The following is a 24,541-nucleotide window of genomic DNA, read 5'->3' as shown; positions in this document are numbered from 1 at the left end:
AGCCAAGAACTGCCCAGGGGCACCTCCGTGGCACCAGGCTCTGATGGGAACATGAGTTCATTGCTGATGAGGATGGAGAGTTGATGCTGGGAAGGCCTGTAATCCAAAGGTGGTTTGTTTTTGATACTCCCGGATTTAGAAAGCTCCAAGTGAAACACATCTGGAGTTTCAGTGCCTTCTCCCAAACGGAGAGAATAATTTCCATGTCCAAACCCTCCCTCCACCCCTGAGGTGATTAAGAGTAGAAGACTGAAAGCACAGGTTCCATCCCATTCAGGTAAACCCTGCCTTGATGTGCTTCTTGAGAAGCTTCGTCTGCCATTGTTCTGGGGGTGATCTGGAGCAGTGAGAAGTCCTGAGCAGCACAGCACCCTTTGAACAGCAGAAGATCCTTGCCCTGCCCTGCTAGGAATCTCCCTTCCACCCACAACTTCTCCCCACAGCTCCATGAGGAGCTCACTGGGAAAGCTGAGTGCTGATCCTGGCTGATGACAGGGTCCCTGCTCCAGGTCACAGCCCCCTGGGTGAGGACAACCTGTTTGGGAGGACAGCTCTGGGCACCGCAGGCTGCATGCCCAGGTCCATAGCCCACAGCCATCCCCACCAGAAGGCAACCGTCATGCCCTGTCCCTCTCACACTGCACTAGGCAAGCCCTGCTCTGCAGCCCGTCTTCCTCTTCTCCATCACAGACAGATCCCAGAGGTTGGACACATTCAGCAGATCCTGCAAGGAACCACCGACACATCGCCCTGCACCCAGAGACTTACTGTGTCAGAGGCTGGGAAGAGTTCTCCTCCAGTGAGCTCTCAGCCATCCTCCCACTCTCCCCTGTCTTTAACATCCCTTTGCCTTGCTCCTTTCTCCTTGGTGCCCACAGGCAGCCCCCTCAGCCCTGCTGCGCTTGGCAGAGCAGCTGCTGCTGGGCAGAGCTGTCTCCCTGCAGCTCTGCCTGCTTGCTAGGAGCTCTCTCTGTCCCAGGAGCCCAGCCCAGATCAGCAGCACAGCAACAGCCCAAGAACTTTTTAATTATCTCTCCGGTGGTTTAGTGTGAAGTTCATGGATCACAGAGACTGAGAGGAAGTTGAGGAAACCTCTTGAGGAGTCAAAGTCAGATGCAAACTCCGAAGTTTCTTGAAGCACTAATGGGTTCCGCTGAGGGACGTTACTGACAAAAACTCCCTGGGGGCAGGTTGAAAGAGAAACTTGGATTCAGTGATGACAGGTAGGCAAAGGCAAGGTGAAGGGGGCTCTGATGCTGAGTAACCCTTGGTGTGCTTTATCAAGCCAAAAGACCAAGCCCTGTCCCCCAGCCCCTGCAAGGCAGACCCTGTCCCTCACCCATTCCTCAGGGTTCTTCTGGGGCAGGGTGATGTGGGGATGTGCAGTGCCAAGGGCAGGGCCAAGGTCCTCTGCTTCTGGGGTTGTCCTGGGTGGGCTGAGGAGGCACTGAGGTGCTGGTGCCGAAAGGCTGAGGTGTCTTCTGGTAGGCCTTGGGGGCTGAGACAACAGCCCTAGCCAAGGGGAGAAAGACCTCAGCTCTCTTGGAGGCTTTTTGTCTTGCCAGAGCCCTTGAGCGTCTCCACCACAGGATGTCCTACAGTGTCCCACACCTGCGCTTGCCATTGCACCGTGCAGATCAGACTGTGCCCAGGAGAGGCCTGAGCAATGCCTGAGGGACATGTTCTCCCTTCCCAGAGTCTGGACATCAGGACCTGTATCCTTCATGGAACACCCCCAGGTTTCCTCTGCATCAGAGCCACCTTGACCTTGCCTTTGCCTGCCTGGGACAAAGGGAGCTCCTGGCAAGAGGGCAGTGCTGCCAAGAGCTCTGCAGTGTCCCTCTCCTCCCACAATCACAGAACCAAGGAGGCTGGAAGGCAGCCAGCCGCCACCTTTTCTGGGCTTCCCCTTCATGCTTGGTTTTAGCCAGCAGCTCCTTTCTCAGCCATGCCAGTCTCCTGCCACCTTTATGTGACTTCCAGAATGTCATAGGTGAACCATTGTGGATCATGGTAAGAAGATCCTTGAGCATCAAACAAGGCTCTGTACCCGTCTTCTCTGCAGGGCTGTAGCCAATGAGATTCTTCCAAGGAGATCCCTCAGCAGGCCAGAGTCTTTTCTCTTTTTGTCTTCTTCCCTTTTCTCAGGATCCTCAACTCTAACTTCTCATGGTGGACTTTTCCATTCCTCATCACCTCTTCCTTGTTTATAGATGTTGTGAGTTAACCCCAGCAAGAAATTAGGCACCACCCTGCAGCTTGATCACCTCCCTCGTCCAACCTGAGTGGGACGGGGGTAAAGGAAGAGTAAAAAGCAAGAAAACTTGGGGTTTGAGATGGTCATTTGGGGTCATTGGCCTGGTTGTGTCTCCCCCCAACCTCTTGCATCCTCACTACTCCGGTCTATTCACTGGTGGGGCAAAGTCAGAAACAGAGCAGTCCTTGACACTGTGCAAAAAATCTTCAGCAACAGCTTCTGCCCAGGCTGCATCCCACCCCTTGTATTTCCCAACCCCCTTTGCTCTCACACTTGCCCTTAACATTCCCTTCTCTCGGTCACTCATTCCGGAGGCTGGTGCGTGACAGGGGATGTGGCACACCCAATCATTGCCACGTTCCCTGGCCCAGGGGCTTCTGAGGGTGTTTCAGAATGAATCCTGCTGTCTGCCTCAGGTCTTTCTGGGGTGCCACAGCACTTGCTCTTCAAGGCCCAGGATGGTGTTTTGGGGGGTGGTTTGGGTCACGGGGCATGTTGCCAACCATCTGGTTGTCACTTCCACCACAGTAAGCACATGGTGCTTGCCTTGGCAGGTTCGTGGCAGTGTGATATAACCCATCTGTGAGGCCTCTCTGTACTGATATCGCAGCCACCACCCTTCACACCACAGAGGCTTTGCTCGCTTGGCTCACTTGACTACGGTGCATGTTTCACACTCCTGAATAACACCTGCAATGGCTTCAGTGGTCAAGTGCACCCCTCCATCTCAAGCCCATCTGGACATCTGCTGGGGTGATTCCTCTAGTGAGTTGGGGCTTGGGTTCCTATCTCATCTCCGATGCCTTCAAGTGTGGTTTGTGTTCACATCCCAACCATGGTGTCCTCTAATGTTATGTCTGTGTCACAATCATGGAATCCTAAGAGGTGGCTTGGGTCCATATCTCAACCATGCTCTTCTGACAGCACCAAACAGTGACTCGATGGGTTTCACTGGAGTAGGCAAGGAACTCTTCTGTTAGGTAGTGTGTCCATGTAGCGGGATTACCTGCCTTTCCAGGCTCCAAAGAACAGGCACTGGGAGGTGATAACCACCCTAGGCACCTGCCCACACACCCTGACAGCCAGGGACTGGCTGCCTCAGGGCATCTCTCAGGATCTCCTCACCATCAACTTCTCTCCTCTGATGCCACAATTCCACACCTGATTGCACAGGCATTAGGAGACAGGAACACTGTTACCATATAATTGCTGCACCATTATCTGGAGACCCAAGACTTATCACCTCCCCTTACTGAGAAGAACAAGTGTTCAACAAAGAAAAGGACACCTCTGTTCTCCCAAAAGTAACAGATGGATCCACATTGAAGAGAAACACAAGTTGCTGATGCCCAATCACTTTGCACAAGTCAATGATGGAAACATAGAATCACAGAATCATGTAATTGTTTGGGTTCAAAGTGACCTCAAATATCATGTAGTTCCAACCATCCTGCTATGGCCGGGATTACTTCCATTGGACCAGGTTGCTCAAGGCTCCTTCCAACCTCATCTTGAAGACTTCCAGGGATGGAGGTGAGGCTGACAGCTCTGTAGTTACTCGAGTCCTCCTTCTTGCCCTTTTGAAGCCTGGAGTGAAATTTGCTTTCCTCCAGACCTGAGGCACCTCTCCTGTTCCCCATGACTTACCAAAGATGATGGAGAGTGATCTAGCAATGACTTCTGCCAGCTCCCTCAGTACCCACGGGTTCATTCCATCAGGGCCCATGGATCTATGTATGTACAGCTTGCTTAACTGATCCCTAATCCAGTCCTCATAAACCAAGGCAAACTCCTCCTTTCTCCTGACTTCCTCTGGGGCCTCAGGGGTCTGGGGCTCCTGAGGACAGTCTCCAGCAGTATAGCCAGAGGCAAGGAAGCATTCAGTAGCTCACCCTTCTTTGTATCCACTGTCACGAGGACACCCTCCTCATTCAATGGTGGGTCTGCATTGCCTCTGGTGTTAGTTTCATCTGCAACGTGTTTGAAGAAGCCCTTTCTGCTGTCCTTGACCTCCCTTGCAAGGTTAAACTCCAAGGAGGCCTTAGCTTTCCAAGAGCCTTACAGTCCTCCCAAGTGGCCATCCCCTCCTTCCAAGATCTATAGACTCTCTTCTTCCACTTGAGTTTGACCATTAGTTCCCTGTTTAACCATGAGGGTCTCCAGTTCCTTTTCTTGATTTCCTACCCACTGGGATGCTCACATCTTGAGCTTAGAAGAACTGTCCTTGAACATAAACCGACTACTTTGGGCCTGTTTACCTTCTAGTACCGTGTTCCATGGGATTTCCCCAAGCAATTGCTTGAAAAGGCCAAAGTTTACCCTGCTGAAGTCCAAGGTTGTGATCTTGCTTGGTATTCTGTTCCTATCGCACAAGATCCTGAACTCCACCATCTCATGGTCGCTGCAGGCAAGGCTGCCCTTGACCTTCACTTCTTCAACTAGTCCTGGCTTGTTAGTGAGGAGGAGATCCAGCAGTGCTCCCCTCATTGTTGGCTCATCCACCAATTGTATCAAGAAGTTATCATCGATGCACTGGAGGAACCTTCTGGACTGTGAATGGCTGGCTGTGTAGGCCTTTACAGCAGATATCTGGGTAGTTAAAAACCCCCTTGAGAACCAGGGTCTGTGATTGTGAGGCTGCTGTCAGCTGCCTGTACAAGGCCTCATCTACTTCCTCATCCTGGTCAGGTGGCCTGTAACAGACACCCACAACAATATCTCCCATGCTAGCCTGCCCTTTGAGTCTCACACACAAACTCAGCTCGCTCCTCATCCACCCCTTGCCGGAAGACCATACATTCTAGTTGCTCTCTTGTGTAAAGAGCAACTCCACCACTTTGCCTTGTTGGCCTGTCTTTCCTGAAAATGACACAGCCATCCATGACCACATTCCAGTCACATGAGCTGTCCCACCATGTCTGTGTAACTTCCACCAGATCATAGCCTCTGGCCCGCACAAGAGCGCATGGCTGGCTCATGGCCATCCTGCTGCCCACCAGGACCCCTGCCTGTCTTTCCTAAAGAGCCTATACCAGCCATAGGAGCTGTCCCACCACGTCTCAGTGATGCCTGTAACATCATCAGCATTGTAGATGTGCACAAATCTCTAACTCCTCTTATTTGTTCCCCACACTCCGTGAGTTGCATAGAGGCATTTATGTGGGCTCCTCCCCCCACTGAAGCCGACTTACGAGCTGGAGTGCTTTCTGGCTGGAATTCGTTCTCTTACACTTGATGTGCTCTCTCACTGGCCTGCGATCCATTTCCACGACCAGGGCATCTATTTCTGGCACTGGCCTCAAAGTGAGATGGATTGAGGATCCCCTCCCCAGCAAATCTAGTTTAGAGCCCTCCTTCCTAGATTGGCTAACATTTGTCCAAAGGTGTTCTCCCCTTCTCTGAGAGATGTACCCCATCAGCCCCCAGGAGACCAGGCTTCTCACAGGGAGTCCCATGGTCCAAGTAGCCAAAGCCTTGGCTGTGGCACCGCTCCTTCAGCCGTTCATGGATTTTCCTGAATCTGGTGGCTCTTTCAAGTGCCTTTCCTTTGACTGGGAGGACTGGTGAAAAGATGACCTGGGCCCCTGAGTCCTTCACTGCCTCTCCTAGGGCTCTGGAATCCCTCTTGATGCTCTTGAGATTGCTTCTGGTTGTGTTAATGATGCCCAAGGGAAACAGCAGCAATGGAGAGTGCTCCGTGGGAGGTGCCAAGTTTGATAGCCTCTCTGTGACATCCCTCATCCTAGCCCCCAGTGAGCAGCAAAACTCTCTAGACAGCAGGTCGATAAATGGGCGCCTCAGTAACCCTAAAAAGTGTCTCCCACTACTATTGCCCATCACTTTTTCTTGGTTGCCCTTGTAATTCGGGGAACCAATCTATCCGCCTTCCCCAACTCTAAGGCATTGTCTATGTCCCTCCTCATTCTGCAGAGCCATGAAGTGGTTCTGCAGGAGCACCTCAGGCTTTGAGGAAATCTTCTTCCTCCTTCTGGATCTTCCTTGCACCAGTTCCCAGTCCTCACTGTTGTTGGCTTCCCCCTTTGTTTTGGGTGTGCCAGTGGCAGAGTTTTGGCTCTTTGGCCGGAGGGAGCGGTTTTGGGTGTGCTGGTGGAAGAACCTCAGGCTCTTTGGCCAGAGGCTGTGGTTCCGCTGCCGCGTTCCCCTGCATCCAGCTAGCTCTCTCCTTGTCTGCCTCCCTGGTGCTCCGCAGCCTCGTGACCTTCTCCTGCAGCTCAGCTGCCTGCCGCAGGAGGTCCTCCACCTGAGCACAGCTTTTGCAGCTGCGTTTGTTCCCCACCCCTTCCCCAGGAGGAAGGTCAAGGCACTTCCCCCAGGCTGAGGGCTGAACCGCAGCCTCTCCCTTCAGCAGCTCCGTCTGGCTGGAGGCACTGGTCACCGCCGGGGCCGGTGGTGCAGAGTGTCCAGCCAGAGCTGCAGCCTTGGCTCTGCCACGAGTGCCCACCCTTCTGCCTCGAGGGTCAGGGAGGATGAGCGCCCTCGGCCTCTCCAACTGGCGGAGCTTCAGCGCCCTCCCCGCACAATGCCGCGGGAGCTGCTCGCTCCGCTCCTTTGCTCCCCACAGGCTCCTGTTGTGGGCAGGCAGTGACAGCCGGGGACAGCCGTTGCTCTGGCCATGCCGACGGCCCCTCCGCCTCTCCCCGCAAGAGCTGCTGGCTCTGGGCGGGTCTCGTCGCTCCCCTCGTGTTTCCCTACAGCAGGAAAACCTCTGGAAAGCTCCTGAACACCGAGATCCGCTGGTGGCTGGGCCCAACCCCAAGCAGCTGATCTCAGTGACTGATGTTTAATATGTTTGAGTTTCATCTTGAGAAAATGTCATGTCATTTTCTGTGGCAGCAGAGTGTCATTTTCTGTATCTGCCTTCCTGTTTAAAGGAATGGATTTATTGCTGACAATATCTATTTCCTGAAATCCTTGAGTGTGAGGTTTTTTATGGTTGTGGGTTGGTTTTTTTTTTAAGACTGCTGTAATGATTCTATTAAAATTAGGTGGCAAACTGTTTACAGTTTCTTCATACGTTTGTTGGGAAGAAATGGACCTTAGGAATCAGAAAACATGTAGGAGAGCTCTGCCTTGTTCAGTGCAAGCTTACTTCTCAAATTCCAATTGCATGAAGGATTTGTCAGGTTTCTTTTGTAATGCTTTTTATTACATTGAAACTCTGTGCGTGTTCCGATGGGCAGTAGAGCACATTTTTAGCCTTAGTTCTTCCATCCAGAAGGTGTCAAATTCAGGAGTAATAGAGGAGGTTCCAGGCAGGGCCTTAATCATTCCTCACTGTGGAATCTTTCATCCTAGTCAGGTGTCCGCTTCTTGTGGAGTGTCTGCGTTTGTGGGGCGTGTAACAGGGGTCAGCTCGTAACCTTTGGAGTGAATCACTGACATGTGACGCCCAGCAATGAAGTAAAACATCCCTTGAGCTGCCTGAAGAACTTCTCTGGGGGAAAACTCATCCCCATGACTGCTCGGAAGAAGCTGCGGTTGGCTGGGGCAGACGTGGTAACCGGCTCCGTAAGGAAGTGTCAGTGTCAAAAGTGCAAGTGGAGCATTCCCCACCTCTGGTTTTTTGAGTGAGGTGCGTGTGAGTGAACTACACTCGCAGCTCAGACATGAAGGCTTTTATTGCCCAGAACAGGCTGCCGGAGGGCTAAAGTACTGCATGGGTCGCTGAGAGCCGCCAGACTCTCCGGAGTGCTCTGAGGTTCCTTTGTGGAAGGAAAATTCAGAATATTTGGGTCAGTGCTACCCCTGCTGTTCTTGCTTCACATTAAAACAGGACACTAAGCTAAATGGGTCGTGCTGGGTGGCGTCATAGGTGGCTGCACAGGGGACAGGTCAAGAGCAGCCCCTGCCTTGTGCAGCTCCTCCTGCTGTCCCTGATGGCTCAGGAGCTGCTAGGGCAGGAGTGTGCAGCAGGCTTGTGCCGCTGCAGGGGGTGTCAGTGATGGCTGAGGAGGGGACAGGACAGAAGCATGTCCTGGATCTCTTCCCGTTTCTGGCTAGCTCCTCTTGGCTGAGGAGCCAGGAGGTGCGGAGCAGGACCACGGCATGTGCAGCTGCTGGTGATGTCACCTGTGCCTGAGTAGGAGACAGGGCAGAAGCAAGATCCTGGCAGGTAGAGGTGCCTGTGATCTCACAGGGGGTTGAGGAAATGGGAGGCCAGGAGGCAGCCCCTGGGTTTGCAGCTGCTGCTGAGGTCCCAGGTGCCTGGGGAGTTGGGAGAGCAAGAGCTTGCAGCTGGGCTGTGCAGGGGCTGGTGATGGCCATGGTGGCTGAGGAGGTGTGAGGCCAGGGGCCAGCTGGGTCTTTGCCAAAGCAATGCTGATCTTCCTCTGTAACTGCACTACCACTACTCTGCCTGTCACACGCTGTATTTGATTTCTCTACCTTTTCATGGAATTTCACCTGTCCTGATAAAATGACCATTTCTAAAGTCATCTTTTCAGAAGCCAGCTGCCCAGGCAAAGGCCTTTTCTATCATTCTCCATGTTCCACCTTCCTTTACACTTTGTTCATTCAGACACCTCTCACCTATGCAGCTGCTGTGAGCTTCAGGGGCTAAAAGAATTTCAGTAGTTTAGTTTTCTCTCGCCAGCTCATTCATTAGGTTTATACCTACCTTTGTGTATCTATTGATCTAACACATTTCTCACAGGATTATCCTTTGTCAAAGACACCTTATTAGAGACACCTTGTGCTTAGCACACAGTTGAGGAGTGTGTTTTATTGTTGATGAGACTTGGTCATTCTTTTGTTTTCTTTGCTTGCACATGGGAGAAGACCTTCTGTGCCTGTGTGCAGGCAGTTCTCTAAGGAAAGCAGGTGGGAGATGGTGCAATGGAGATGTGACATTTGTCTGCAGACTTGAGTGGAGAAGTCTGAGGTAAGACAGGATGTAAATCCCCGTTGGCCAAAGACAGCAATGGCGAGGTAGAGGAGGTGAGCAGCAAAGCTGTCCGTACAGTGTCAGACCTCAAGGGACTGCTATTCCCAGCTGTCCAGAGCTCCTGAGGAGACACTGTGCATCAATATCAATTGCAGAATGCTTCTGTCACCTCTTCTCTAAAGTGAAAAGTAAATAAAGATACATTTTATATTTAATTTTAATTAGGTGCACATTTCGATTTTCATCTGTACCTACATTCTGAAAGGATTCCAATTAGCTGTAGAAATCTCTAAGACTTGAAAAAAAATGAAAGGAATAGAAATCGCTCCTTAGGGCTTTCTGTCTTTTAATGAGCCCCGTGGGGTATTTGGCCTTAAGTAAAGGAGTCTCAGCTACTTAGAAGAGACAGAGCAAACTTCTGAAGTCGTCAAAGTCAGAAGCAAATCCCGAAGTCCCTTGAAGGACTGATTGGCCCCACTGAGGGCCACTGCTGACACAGCCTCCCCAGGGACTCCTTAGAGCAGAGAACTGGAGGCTGTGCTTGCAGGCAGGCAAAGGCCCTGTGCAGGGGGCTGGAGTGCTGAGAAAACCCTGGCTTTGTTTCACCCAGCAGAAAGTCCAAAGCCTGAGCCTCAGGCCCTGGACAGGCAGATCCTGCCCCTCGCGGGGGGCTCAGGGCTCTTCCCGGGGGCAGTGGGGTGTGACGGGGAGCAGTGCCAAAGGTAGGGAAACTGGACAAGCCCTCCCGCCTTCCCCAAGCAACGGGCAAGGAGAAACGGAAAGTTCTGCCTGGGAGGCCTTGGTGGCAGAGGCCACTGCCATAGCCAAGGGGCCCAAGGCCTTGCTCCTGTTGGGCCTTTGAGCCTTGCCAGAGCCCTCGGCCATCTCTGCTGCAGGCTGTCCTGCACTCTGCCACGCCTGCCCCTCTTCCCTTGCCGGCTGCACACACCCATCTTGCTTTCCCACACAGCTCTGCCCTCAGCATTTCTAGACCTTTACTGATGTCTGTCCACCCTCACCACCTGTTCCTTGAAACACAAAGCCATGGGCTGATCCAGACTCCCTCTGGGGCACCTCTTGCACCACAAGGCTACCCTTTGAGGGAAATTTCTTTTTCCTCATATGCAGTCTGTACCTTCCAAGCGGCACTTTGTGGAGGTTTCCTTCTCTTCCCACTAGCGACAAAAGCTCCATCATCTCTGGGACCACCCTTCAAGCAGTTACTATAGAGCCCTAGGCTTGCACTTCATCAGCCTAAAGAACGCCAGGTCCCTCAGCCCTCCACATAGGCCCCAAACCCCATCCTGGCAGATCCCATCTGGAGCCTCTCCCATTCCTTCTCATTCCTTCAGAACAGAGCGCTCCACTTGCAGATACACTAGTGCAGATGTGGCCACACCAGTGCTCAGTCAAGGGCCATGATAACTCCTGTCTGGGTGGCCACGCTCCCCCTAATATAGCCCTGTGTGCAGCAGGACTTATTCATGGTCAGCATGTGCCACTGGCTAATACAGCATCCCTCATCATGCCCAGGCTCCTCTCCTCAAGGTCACAGAATCGCAGAAGGGTGGGGGTTGGAAGAGAACTCTGGAGATCATCTAGTCCAACCCCCCTGCTAAAGCAGGTTCACCCAGAGCAGGTTACACCGGACTGCATACAGGTGGGTTTTGAATATCTCCAGAGAAGGAGACTCCACCACTGCCCTGGGCAGCCTGTTCCAATGCTCTGCCATCCTCAATGTAAACGAGTTTTTCTTCATGTTGAGGCGGAACTTCCTGTGCTAAAGTTTGTGCCCGTTGCTCTTGTCCTGTCGCTAGACACCACTGAGGAAAGCCTGGCTCCATCCTCTTGACACCCACCCTTTACATATTTATAAATGTTGATAAGCTCCCCTCTCAGTCTTCTCCAGGTTAAAGAGCCCCAGGTCTCTCAGCCTTTCCTCACAAGAGAGATGCTCCAGTCTCCTCATCATCTTAGTAGCCCTCCATTGGACACTCTCCACTAGTTCCATGTCCCTCTTGAACTGGAGGGCCCAGAATTGGATACAGCACTCCAGTTGTGGCCTCACCATGGCAGAGTAGAGGGGGAAGAGAACCTCCCTCCACCTGCTGGCCACACACTTCTTCACACACCCCAGGATAACACTGGCCTTTTTGGCCACAAGGGCACATGACTGGCTTATGGTTAACTTGCTGTCCACCACAGCTCCCAGGTCCTTTTCTGCAGAGCTGCTTTCCAAGACATCGAACCCCGCCTGTACTGGTGCATGGGATTATTCTTCCCCAGGTCCAGGACCCTATATTTACCCTTATTGAATGTCATTATGTTCCTCCCCGCCCACCTCTCCAGCCTGTCCAGGTCTCACTGAACGACAGCACAGCCTTCTGGTTTGTCAGCCATTCCTCCCAGTTTAGTATCAACAGCAAGTTTTAGTTGTATATTTTAGCAAGTACTGCAGCAGGTATCACCTAACTGAACGTTTCAAAAATCTAGGCAAGTGCAACAATCAGAATCATGGAATCGTGTTTCTTGAGCACCTCCAGGGATGGTGGCTCCACCACTTCCTGTCCAGCCTGTTCCAATGTTTCACAACTCTTTCAGTAAAGAAGCGTTACATCATGTCCAACCTAAACTTCCCCTGGCGCAACTTGAGGTCATTTGCTCTTGTCCTACCACTATTTCCTAGGGAGAAGAGAGTGACCCCAACCTCACTACAACCTCCTCTCAGGTAGTTGTAGAGAGCGATGAGGTCTGCCCTCAGCCTCCTTTTCTCCAGACTAAAGAACCCCCATTCCCTCAGCCGCTCCTCATAAGATCTCTTCTACAGACCCTTCACCAGCTTCGTTGCCCTTCTCTGAACACACTCCAGCACCTCAGTGTCTTTCTTGCAGTGAGGGGCCCAAAACTGCACACAGCATTCGAGGTGCGGCCTCACAAGTGCTGAGCACAGGGGCACAAACACCTCCCTACTCCTGCTGGCCACACCATTGCTGATACAGACCAGGATGCTGTTGGCCTTCTTGGCCACCTGGGCACACTGCCAGCTCATGTTCAGCTGCCTGTCAAGCAGCACCCCCAGGGCCTTTTCTGCCAGGCAGCTTTCAAGCCACTCATCCCCAAGCCTATAGTGCTGCTTGGGGTTGTTGTGCCCCAGGTGCAGGACTTGGGCTCTTGGCCTTGTTGAACCTCATACAATTGGCCTCAGCCTATCGATCCAACCTTGCCATATCCATCTGCAGAGCCCTCCTGCTCTCAAGGAGATCAAACTCCCACCCAATTTAGTGCCATCTGCAAACTCACTGAGGCAACACTCAATCCCTTCATCCAGATCATTGATAAAGATGTTAAGATCGGCCCCAACACTGAGCCCTGGGGGACACTGCTTGTGACCAGTCACCATCTGGATTGAACTCCATTCACCACCAACCCTGTGCTCGGCCATCGAGCCAGTTACCTTGACCCAACTTGAGCCAGTTGTCATGATCAGTAACTCCACGCAACACACCTTTCCTGTCCTGCGTAACCACCATAAAAATCGGAACTGAAGTTATGGATGACATGAACTTAGTGGACACTTCACAGACAATTTCTTAGACATTTGAGAGGGGTGGTCCATAGGTAAAGCAATGATACCTGTCTGTAAACAGCAGGATTGAATGGGGGTGGTTGTATATGAAGGTATTTTGGTTAGTGTGGGACCTGACTATGACAGAAATGGGATGGAATAATGTGGGGAGATTGGACTGGGCCTGGCTGGCCTGGACTTCCTTCTTTTGTGAAAGCTCCTGTGGTGCTATGTCTCAGATTTGTGACTAAAACAATGCTGAGAACACACGAATGTTCTAGCTGATACTGAAAAGTGTTTGAAAAGCCTCAAGGCCATCTCTGTTTTGACTGTGCCCCACTAGGGAATAGAGGGGTGAGGGTGCAAGAGGTTGAAGACAGACACAAGCAGGCCAATGACCCCAAATCACCATCTTAAATATTCTTGCTTTTACTCTACATTTCCTCTTCCCCTGTCGCACCGAGTTTGGGGGAGGGATGTAAGCAAGCTGCAGGGTGGTGCCTAACATCTAGTGGGGGTTAAACCACAATGTTTACAAATCAAGAAAGGCTGGTTAGGAATGGAAAAGTCCAGGGTGAGAAGGTAGATTGGAGGATGAGGAGAAAAGGGAAGAAGGCAAAGATCAGGGTTTCAAGAGAGCAGATTTTGGCCTGCTGAGGGACCACCTTGGAAAAATCCCATGGGCTACAGCTATCAGAGAAGACAAGTGCAGAGAGGTGTTTATGATCAAGGATCTCCTCTTCACAATCCAGAATGGTCCACCTTGACATGCTGAAGGTCACATTAAGGTGGCAGGAGGCTGGCACGGCTGAGAAAGGAGCTGCTGGCTAAAACCAAGCATGAAGGCGAAGCCCAGAAAAGGTGGCGGCTGGCTGCCTTCCAGCCTCCTTGGTTCAGTGATTCTGGGAGAAGAGTGACACTCCAGAGCTCTTGGCAGCACTGCCCTCTTGCCAGGAGCTCCCTTCATCCCAGGCAGGCAAAGGCAAGGTCACTCTGATGTTGAGTAAACCTGGGGGTGTTCCATGAAGGCTACAGGTCCTGACCTCCAGCCTCTGGGAAGGGAGAACAGATCCCTCAGGCGTTGCTCAGGCCTCTCCTGGGGACAGTCTGATCTGTACGGTGCAATGGCAAGCGCGGGTGTGGGACACTGTAGGACATCCTGTGGTGGAGATGGTCAAGGGCTCTGGCAAAATAAAAAGCCCCCAAGAGAGCTGAGGTCTTTATCCCCTTGGCTAGGGCTGTTGTCTCAGCCCCCAAGGCCTACCAGAAGACCCCTTTACCTTACGGCACCAGCACCTCAGTGCCTCCTCAGCCCACCCAGAACAACCCCAGAAGCAGAGGACCTTGGCCCTGCCCTTGGCACTGCACATCCCCACATCACCCTGCCCCAGGAAGAACCCTGAGGAATGGGTGAGGGACAGGGTCTGCCTTGCAGGGCCTGAGGATTCAGGGCTTTCTTTTGGTTTCCTAAAGAACACCAAGGTTTACTCAGGATCAGAGCCACCTTCACCTTGCCTTTGTCTACTTGTCCTCACTGCCTCCAGTTTTCTCCTTCAACCAGCCATCAGGGAGACTTTGTCAGTAATGTCCCTCAGTGGAACCCATTAGTTCTCCAGGAAAGTTTGGAGTTTGCATCTGACTTTGACTCCTTAAGAGGTTTCCTCAGCCTTCCCTCAGTGTCTGAGTTTCACGGACTAAGCACTAAAACCACCAGAGATATCATGTAAAGATCTTGAGCTGCTTCTCTGGTGCTGATCTGGGCTGGGCTCCTGGGACAGAGAGAGCTCCTAGCAAGCAGGCAGAGCTGCAGGGAGACAGCTCTGCCCAGCAGCAGCTGCTCTGCCAAGCGCAGCAGGGCTGAGGGGGCTGCCTGTGGGCACCAAGGAGAAAGGAGCGGGGCAGAGAGAGGTTGAAGGCAGGGGAGAGTGGGAGGATGGGTGAGAGCTCACTGGAGGAGAACTCTTCCCAGCCTCTGACACAGTAAGTCTCTGGGTGCAGGGAAATGTGTCGGTGGTTCCTTGCAGGATCTCCTGAATGTGTCCAACCTCTGGGATCTGTCTGTGCTGGAGAAGAGGAAGACGGGCTGCAGAGCAGGGCTTCCCTAGTGCAGTGTGAGAGGGACAGGGCATGACGGCTGCCTTCTGGTGGGGATGGCTGTGGGGTGTGAAGCCCAGTGGGGGTGGCTTGAAGGTGTGAAGGTGGGTGTGCAGCCAGGGGTGCCCAGGGCTCTCCTTCCAAGCTGTGTCTCTTCACCTCATGTGGCTGTTACCTTGGGCAGGGAATCTGTCATCAGCCAGGATCAGCACTCAGCCTGCCCAGGTATCTCCTCATGCAGCTATGGGGAGAAGCTGCGGGTGGAAGGACAGATCCCCAGTAAAGATGCATCTCTCCTGACACATAAACCTTTTCCTTCTGCAGAGAAAAAGGACTGAGAGTAACTGGCCTGCGATGTCACCAATGTGGAGGTGCTGTGTTCTGCTGTGTAAGGAGAAGGCTTTCCTGAGTGCCAGCTGTCTTCCTCTGCTGTTTCACATTCAGAGAAGGATCAGGGTATTTCCCTGCAATTCTTCCTGCTCTTTTTCTTGCTTGTGGAAGTTCTGGATTGTCGGGAGAGTGTAACGTATCACAGATACATTTGAGACACTGTTCCTGGCTGCCTCTGGGCAATTCAGTGTGTGGGACTTGGAATCAAGTTAAGGCTCCATTTAGGAGATGCTGGGCACTGTCTTTTGTGCACCTGACCATCTCCCTGGGATGATGAGTTTGAAGTGACTTTCGCCTGTGCTGGGGGCAATTCAGCAGGGGAGGGTGGGAACCTAGTGACAGCCCCATTCTCCCCCACAGGCACGCTGCTGTTATGTCTGGAGAGAGCCTGGAGATGGAAAATGGCTGTGAGAAAGGTTCTGTGTTGGCCGTGAGTGATTCCGACCCAGACTTTGCTGTTCAGGAGAGCAGAGTTGGAAGGGCTGGGTCCCTCCCTGGGCTCTTCCCTCTCAGACACAGCTGGTCTGGGTGCTGACTCCATCGCACTGCAATAAATAGGGACAATTTTCACACAGTCACTGAGGCAAATACCTCTCACTCAACTGAAGGCACCCATTGCGAGGAACACCTACCAAATGCACAGGCTGTTTGACAGCACTGCAATAGCACAGGTCTGACTTCTCTGGAGCCAATGGGCAGAGCCCCTGCTCGTCAATCCTGAACTCACAAAAAGGTACTGACTGAAGGTCTTCTAAAAAAAAGTAGCCATTGCGGGGATTATCAGTGAGAAACGGCATAAGACTGGCTCAGAGAAATCTGTCCTCACTTGTCAATGTCTTCTCATCTTTCAACAGTTCACCATTCCTGCAGTGAAAATGTCGAATGCCAGCTCCATCACCCAGTTCCTCCTCCTGGCATTCGTAGACACATGGGAGCTGCAGCTGTTGACCTTCGGACTCTTCCTTGGCATCTACCTGGCTGCCCTCTTGGGCAACGGACTTATAATCACCACCATAGCCTGTGACCACCACCTCCACACCCCCATGTACTTCTTCCTCCTCAACCTCTCCATCGTCGACCTGGGCTCCCTCTCCACCACTCTCCCCAAAGCCATGGTCACTTGCCTCTGGAATACCAGGGCCATCTCCTACTCAGGATGTGTTACCCAGTGTTTTCTATTTGTCCTCTTGATTTCAGCAGAGTTTTATCTTCTCACAGTCATGGCCTATGACCGCTACGTTGCCATCTGCAAACCCCTGCACTATGGGACCCTCCTGGGCAGCAGAGCTTGTGTCCACATGGCAGCAGCTGCCTGGGGCAGTGGGTTTCTCTATGCTGTGCTACACACGGCCAATACATTTTCACTGCCCCTCTGCCGAGGCAATGCTGTGGACCAGTTCTTCTGTGAAATCCCCCAGATCCTCAAGCTCTCCTGCTCAGATGACTATCTAAGAGAGGTTGGGTTGCTTGTGGTTACTGTAATTTTTTCTTTTCTTTGTTTCGTGTTCATCGTGCTGTCCTACGTGGGGATCTTCATGGACGTGCTTAGGATCCCCTCGGAGCAGGGACGCCACAAAGCCTTTTCCACCTGCCTCCCTCACCTGGCCGTGGTCTCCCTTTTTGTCAGCACTGCCATGTTTGCCTACCTGAAGCCCCCCTCCATCTCCTCCACATCGCTGTACCTGGTGATGGCAGTTCTGTATTCAGTGGTACCTCCAGTAGTGAACCCCCTCATCTACAGCATGAGGAACCAGGAGCTCAAGGATGCCCTGAGGAAACTGATGACTGGTTGCTATTCAGAAGCATCAATGAACTGCCCATCTTCCCCTGCATATCATTAATAAAAGAACCCATTACAGGGCCAGCCTCTTTCGTAGGTTGTTTGGTTTCTTTGGTTTTATCTTTTCTTGGTTGTATTAAGGCTGTCCATAAACCCTCCCTATATTTTTATTTTTCATCGTATTTCTATGTCAGTGTCTGCCTGCCTTGTGTGACCCAGAGACTTTGTGTAAATAAGGAGCTGTGCTCTCCACGTGTTTAATCCAAATAAAGGACCCTGCACCGACTTGCTTGTCTGAGTTAATTTCTCCAAGATCTTCTGTGGAGCTGCAGGGGCAGTGTCTGTGTACTGAAGGGGAGGGGGCACTAGTTACCCTGAGCTGGGTCTGCCTCTCAACCTCACCAGTATGGCCCTGGCTACCACAGCCCACTTGCTCTGCAGAGCAGCACCACCAGTTCAGGGGCTGTGGGAGCCTGGGGAGGGGGTGCAGGAATGGCCATCTGGGTCAACATAGATGAGCTCTGTAGGGAAAAGTCTCTGTGAGGAGATGGGATGTCCAAGGAGAAGTGCAGGGCACCATTTGTGTGTGCAGGGGGGACATGGAAGAAGAAACTCTTTGGTGTGGGTGGCAGCTCGGGTCAGGCTGCCCTTTCTCTGGGGCAAAAGGACCTTCCTGAGGATCCCCAAGGCCAGTTGTTTCTTGCTGTCCTGGGGAGCAAGTTTGGCATATGGGGCTGCAAGGTGCCCGGTGTGGGGATCTCCTCAGCATGCTGGCTGGATGAACGTTCTCAGTGGCCTCCGTTCCCTGCTGTGGGACCAATCCCAGCAGGGCTGCTTTGCTTGTGGGGACAGGGCAGGAAGGTGCCAATATTCAGAGTAGCTCAAGTGTGTGACTGTGCAGGGTAGGGGGCACACAGCAGTGACCTGCACAACCAAGCTCCTGTGAGAGACCCGCAGAGCAGAGTCTGGCTGTGCCTGTGCTCCCTGCACACCCCAGAGGAGCTGCCCCAGGGCCATCCTCACAGAGCGGCCAGTAACAATCACCATGTCCAGCACTGGCCTCTCACCCCGGCTCACAGAGGTTGCTTGTTCCTCCACAGAGGGACACCAAAGGACTGGGTCAGGAGTCCATGTTCGCATTGTACAGAGCAGACATAAGCATGCCCATCGTGTATGTGTAGGGAGGTCATCCTGAGCAAGCATAAGGGCCATCAGCTATTCTTAGGGGTGCCATGAAGGCCTGTGAGACAGACAGTGTCTTGAGGTCACTTCTCATTGAGAGTAACTTCCCCTGGGAAACACCTGAATGCAGCCCTGGGATGGGCTTCCTTGAACCAAGATCAGAAGTAGCGCCCTGGCCTGCAAAGGTGCTTTTGAGACAACTTCTGTCTGAGTATGGGATAGTGGATGAAAGGCCATGTGGCTTGTAAAGGTGCTTGTGTTGTCCTATTTCCATGGAGATGTGAGTGGGCGGGAGGAGGCAGCTGGGTTGTGCAGGAGCTTGTGATGTCACTTGTGGCTGAGGAGCTCTTAAGATTCCTTCAGTTGTCAACAAGCTGCTTGTGATATCACATGATCCCAAGCAGGGTACAGGCCCAGAGGTGTCCCCTGGCATGTGCATCTCCTTGTAATGACCGTGGTGGCACTGTAGCTATTAGGGTAGGAGCAAGCTCATGGTTTATGCAGGTGCCTGTAACGTCCTAGGTGGCTGAGCCCTGTCTCCTGCCAGGTTCCGGCCTGGCTGATGTGAATAGCTCCCGTCAGGAGGCTCTTCCTGCCCAGGGCTGTGGATGGAGCACAGACAGATTCAGATTTTGAGAAAGCCTTGCTGATCTGGGGCAAAGCCATGGCAGCTCCCCTCCCCTCTCCTCCTTTCTATCCTTTCCCTTTTTTCCACCCTGTCTTCCCCCCCGAGCAGGCTCAGACATCAGGCGTGGATCTGTGTTCTACATCAACTCGTGTTTTGAACACCTCCACCACCTCCCTGGGCAGCCTGTTCCAACGTTTGATCACTCTTTCAGTAAAGAAATTTTTCCTCATGTCCAATCTAGAACTTCCCCTGGTGCAACTTGAGGCCATTTCCTCTTGTCCTATTGCTCGTTACTTGGGAGAAGAGACTGATCCCCACCTCACCACAACCTCATCTCAGTTGTAGAGAGCGATGAGGTCTGCCCTCAGCCTCCTCTTCTCCAGACTAAACAACTCCAGTTCCCTCAGCCACTCCTCGTAAGAGCTGTTCTCCAGGACGTTCACCACCTTTGTTGCCGATCCCTGGAGACACTCCAGCACCTCAGTGTCTTTCTTGGAGTAAGGGCCCAAAACTGTACACAGCAGTAGAGGTCCCACCAGTGCTGAATACTGGGACACGATCACCTCCCTACCCCTGGTGGCCACACCATTGCTGATACAGACCAAGATACTGTCGGCCTTCTTGACCACCTGGGCACACTACCGGCTCATGTTCAGCTGCCTGTCGACCAGCACCCCCAGGACATTTTCTGCCAGGCAGCTTCCCAGCCACTCATCTCCAAGCCTGTAGCATTGCGTGGGGTTGTTGTGCCTCAGGTGTAGGACCCAGCACTTGGCCTTGTTGAACCTCATACAATTGGCCTCAGCCTATCGATCCAACCTTGCCATATCCATCTGCAGAGCCTTCCTGCTCTCAAGGAGATCAAACTCCCACTCAATTTAGCGCCATCTGCAAACTCACTGAGGCAACACTCAATCCCTTCATCCAGATCATTGATAAAGATGTTAAGATCGGCCCCAACACTGAGCCCTGGGGGACACTGCTTGTGACCAGTCACCATCTGGATTGAATTTCATTCACCACACCTGTCCGTATTCTGCTGTTCAGACAGTTTTTAACCCAGTGTAGAGTGGACCAGTCTAGGCCATGAGCCACCAGCTTTCCTAGGAGAATGCTGTGGGAGACGGTGTCAAAGGCTTTACTCAAGTCCAGATAGACAACATCCACAGCCTTTCCCTTATCAACTACTTGGGCTCCCTGGTCATAGAAGGAGATCATGTTGGTCAAGCAGAACCTGCCCTTCAAGAACCCCTGTAGACTGGGCCTTATCCTCTGGTTGTCCTGCACATGCCATGTGAGTTCCATAATCTTCCCCGGTACCGAGGTCAGGTCGACAGGCCTGTAGTTCCCCAGAACCTCCTTCCGGCCCTTCTTGGAGATGGGTGTCACATTGGCAAGCCTCCAGTCATCCGGGACCTCCGCTATTGTCCAGGACTGGTGATAATGATGGGTAGTGCTTCGGACAGCTCCTCCGCCAGCTCCCTCAGTCCTCTTGGGCAGATCCCATCTGGCCCCATAGACTTGTGAATGTCCAGGTGGCAAAGCAGGGCATTAACTACTTTCTTCTGAATTACAGGGCATGTATTCTGCTCTTGGTCCCTATCTTCCAGCTCAAGGGGTTGATTACCTTGCAGATTGCTTGTCTGACTATTAAAGACTGAGGCAAAGAAGGCATTAAGTACTTCAGCCTTTTCCTCATCCTTGGAGGCAAAGTTCCCCCCCACATCCAATAGAGGATGGAGATTCTCCTAGGCTCTCTTTCTGTTGTTATTGTATTTGCAAAAACATTTGTTGTTGTCTCTCATGACTGTGGCCAGCTTGAGTTCTAGTTGAGGCCTATTTGGGGTTTTACCCCTCTAATTTTCCCTCTGCATGACTGAACAATATCCCTGTCCTCTTCTCGAGTTGTCTTCCCTTTCTACCAAAAGTGGTAAACTCTCCTTTTCTCCCTGAGTTCCAGCAAAATCTCCCTGTTCAGCCAGCCCGGTCATCTTTCCCACCGGTTCATCTTCCAGCACACGGGGACAGCCTGCTCCTGTGTTTTTAACAGTTGCTCCTTGAAGAATGTCCAGCCTTCCTGGACCCCGTTGCCCTTCGGGACTGTCTCCCAAGGGACTCTCTCGACCAGTGACCTGAACAGCCCAAAGTCAGCCCTCTGGAAGTCCATGGCAGTGATTTTGCTGCCCCCCTCCCTTATTTCACCAAGAATCGAGAACTCTATCATTTCATGGTTGCTAAGCCTAAGACAGCCTCTGACTACCACATCTCCCACCAGTCCTTCTCTGTTCGTAAACAGTAGGTCAAGCGAGGCACCTCCCCGTTAGGCTCCCTTACCGGCTGTGTCAGGAAGTTACCTCCCACACACTCCAGGAGCCTTCCAGGCTGTTTCTGCCCTGCTGTGTTTTATTTCCAGCAGACATCTGGTAAGTTGAACTCTCCCACAAGAACATGGCCTAGCGATTGTGAGACTTCTCCCAGTCACTTGTAGAATGCTTCATCTGCCTCTTCATCCTGGTTGGGTGACCTACCCCAGCAGGATATCTGCCTCCTCTGGCTTCTCCCTCATGCTTACCCATGGAGAGTCGTTTGACCATCTCACTCAGCACTCTTGGGTGGATCCCTTCTAGTCTCTAGACTTGTGGATGTGCAGGTGGCAAAGCAGGTCTTTAATATATTCCTCCTGAATTACAGTGATGGTCAATCATAGGACAAGGGGCAATGGGTGCAAGCTGGATATTAGGAAGTTTCACATTAACATAACGAAAAACTTTTTCACTGTGAGGGAGACAGAGCACTGGAACAGGCTGCCCAGGGAGGTTGTGGAGTCTCCTTCCTGGAGACATCCAAAACCCAACTGGGTATGTTCCTGTGTGACCAACTGTAATTGGTCCTGCTTTGGCAGGGGGGTTGTACTAGGTGATCTTTCAGGGTCCCTCCCAACCCCTAACATTCTGTGATTCTGTGATTCTGTGATCAAGGATAATGAGAGCTACAACCAGTTCTTAAATACAACACACCTTCCCCACCACCACCCCTCTGGTCTTGACGGGCTCAGCTCTCTTCCCCCCCCCCCCAGCAGTGCAGGGGGGTGGCAGGGAATGGGGGTTGCAGTCAGTCTGGCACAAGATGTTTCCACTGCTCCTTCATCCTCAGAGAGAGAGCTCCTCGTGGCCCACCCCTACCCCACCGTGGGGTCCCTTTCATGGCAGACATTCCTCCACCAACTGCTGCAACGTCAGTCCTTTCCCGTGGGGCCGCAGCTCGCCATGAATCACCCCAGCGTGGGGTCCCTCCCGGGGCTGCCGCCCTCCCAGTGACGGGCTGCTCCAGTGCAGCTGGAGTCATGGTCTGCTTCAGGCCCAGTCCCCACTCCGGCCTGGGCTCCTCCACAGGCTGCAGGCCAACCTCTGGGCCAACGCTGGTCTCCATGCTCAGCAGGGGCTCAGCCCGCCACCCCACCACAGGCTGCAGGGGAATCTTTGCCCAGGCACACCTCCCCCTCTCCTTCCTCACTGACCTGAGTGTCCACATGGTTGTCTCTAACCTGCTCACCAAAACAAACAGACAAAACAAAGAGAGCAATCAAACGCTTCTTTCACTCTTAAATAGTTACTTGCAGAGGCGCCATTGGTCTGGCCTTTGCTAGAGGAGTGTCCAAAATTGGAGCTGGGGGAGCTTCTCCAAGCCTCTTAAAGGAGCCATCTCTGTAGCCCTCTTCCCCGCTACTAAAATCACACCAAAACCCTGCCAGACATCAAACTACCACACCTCGTGAAACCCCACCTGGAATACTGCATCCAGTTCTGGAGCCCCCAACAGAAGAAAGACACGGATGAGCTGGAGCGAGTCCAGAGGAGGGCTACCAAGATGGTCAGAGGGTTGGAACAGCGTTCCTATGCGGACAGGCTGAGAGAGTTGGACTTGTTCAGCCTGGGAAAGAGAAGGCTCTGGGGAGACATTTGATACCTTCCAGTACCAAAACGGGGCCTACAAGAAGGCTGGGAAGGAACTTTTTACAAGGGTCTGCAGTGGTAGGACGAGGGGTAATGGTTAGAAGTTGGGAAAGGGCAGATTTACACTAGGTACAAGGAAGAAGCTGTTCACCCTGAGGGTGGTGAGGCACTGGAACAGGATCCCTGATGAAGGTGATGATGCTCCATCTCTGGCAGTGTTCAAGACCAGGTTGGACAGAACCTTGAGCAACCTAGTCTAGTGGGGGGTGTCTCTGTCATGGCAGGATGGTTGAAACTAGGTGAAATTTGAGGTCCCTTGGAACCCAAACTATTGCATGATTCTATGATCTATGTTTCCATCATTGACTAGTGCAAAGTCATTGGGCTTGAGCAACTTGTGTTTCTCTTCAATGTAGATCCATCTGTTACTTTTGGGAGAACAGAGGTGTCCTTATCTTGATTGAAGACTTGTTCTTCTCAGGAAGGGGAGGTGATAAGTCTTGGGTCTCGATATAATGATGCAGCAATTACATGCTAAGAGTGTTCCTGTCTCCTAACGCCTGTGCAATCTGGTGTGGAATTGTGGCAGCAGAGGAGAGAAGTTGATGGTGAGGAGATTCTGAGAGATGCCCTGAGGCAGCCAGTCCCTGGGTGTCAGGGTGTTTGGGCAGGTGCCTCGGGTGGTTATCACCTCGCAGTGCCTGTGCTTTGAAGCCTGTAATAGCAGGTAATCTGGCTACACGGACACACTATCTAGCAGAAGGGTGCCTTACCTACCCCAGTGAAACCCAGCAGCTCCTGTGGCTGTACTGGGGCTTGGCCTGTGTCTATCGGTTCAGTGCTATCAGAAGAGCCTGGCTGAGATATGGACCCAAGCCACCACTGAGGATGCCATGACTATGACATGGACATAACACTGGAGGACACCATGGATGGGATGGGAACCCAAACCACACCTGAGGGCACCTGGGATGAGATAGGAACCCAAGCCCAAACTCACTAGAGGAATCACCCCAGCAGTAAAGAAGCAGCACTAGACACAGAGGTGGACAGGTCTGTACCATCTATTAGTAAGGCAGGAGAACAAGTTGAAGTATGAAGCTGTTCTTTGGCATGGATATAGAAGGAAGAATTGATAAAAATCACCAAAATAGACCAAAACTACGAGGTCACTGAACTTGAGAGACCTTGGAGAAATGCAGCAATATAACAGGTGCCAGACAGGCAAGCAGAGCGGTGCCTGGCTCCTCCACTACTGGAATGGTGGGGCCACCAGTCAGGAGTTAGAGGGTGAGGTAGTTCAACAGCTGGAGTCACTCACCAGGGGCAAGGGAAGTGACAGAGAAATCCCTGAGGAACATCAACACAACAAGCAAGTAGACCAGGTACAACAATGGAAGTGGCTGAGGTGGACCTAGACTGGGAACACAACAGAACTAGTCATAACTTGGTGGAATCCTGTAGGGTCAGGACATCTAGGGAGAGCTTCAATGTCCAGATGGGCTTGAGATGGAGGGGTGCACTTGACCACTGAAGCTATTGCAGGTGTTATTCAGGAGTGTGACACATGCACCATAGTCAAGTGAGCCAAGCGAGCAAAGCCTCTCTGGTGTGAAGGATGGTGGCTGCAATATCAATCCAGAGAGGCCTCACAGATGGGTTATATCACACTGCCACGAACCTGCCCAGGCAAGCGCCATGTCCTTACTGTGGTGGAAGTGACAACCAGATGGTTGGCAACATGTCCCGTGACCCAAACCACCTCCCAAAACACCATCCTGGGCCTTG

General features: G+C 52.4%; 1 protein-coding gene across 1 annotated transcript; it reads left to right on the top strand.

Annotated features, from left to right (window-relative positions):
• Positions 1 to 5,918: 5,918 nt before the first annotated feature.
• On the top strand, positions 5,919 to 17,051 carry LOC147412402 (olfactory receptor 14A16-like). The gene is made up of 4 exons (XM_086481392.1): positions 5,919 to 6,057; positions 6,840 to 7,014; positions 15,005 to 15,099; positions 16,135 to 17,051. The coding sequence occupies exons 1-4, from the start codon at positions 5,919 to 5,921 to the stop codon at positions 17,049 to 17,051; spliced, it is 1,326 nt and encodes a 441-aa protein (XP_086337518.1).
• The last annotated feature ends 7,490 nt before the right edge of the window (positions 17,052 to 24,541 follow it).

The sequence above is a fragment of the Leptosomus discolor genome, unplaced genomic scaffold, assembly GCF_034619465.1.
Source record: "Leptosomus discolor isolate bLepDis1 unplaced genomic scaffold, bLepDis1.hap2 HAP2_SCAFFOLD_41, whole genome shotgun sequence".
Lineage (NCBI taxonomy): Eukaryota > Metazoa > Chordata > Aves > Leptosomiformes > Leptosomidae > Leptosomus > Leptosomus discolor.
This window is presented reverse-complemented; position numbering and strand designations above follow the sequence as displayed.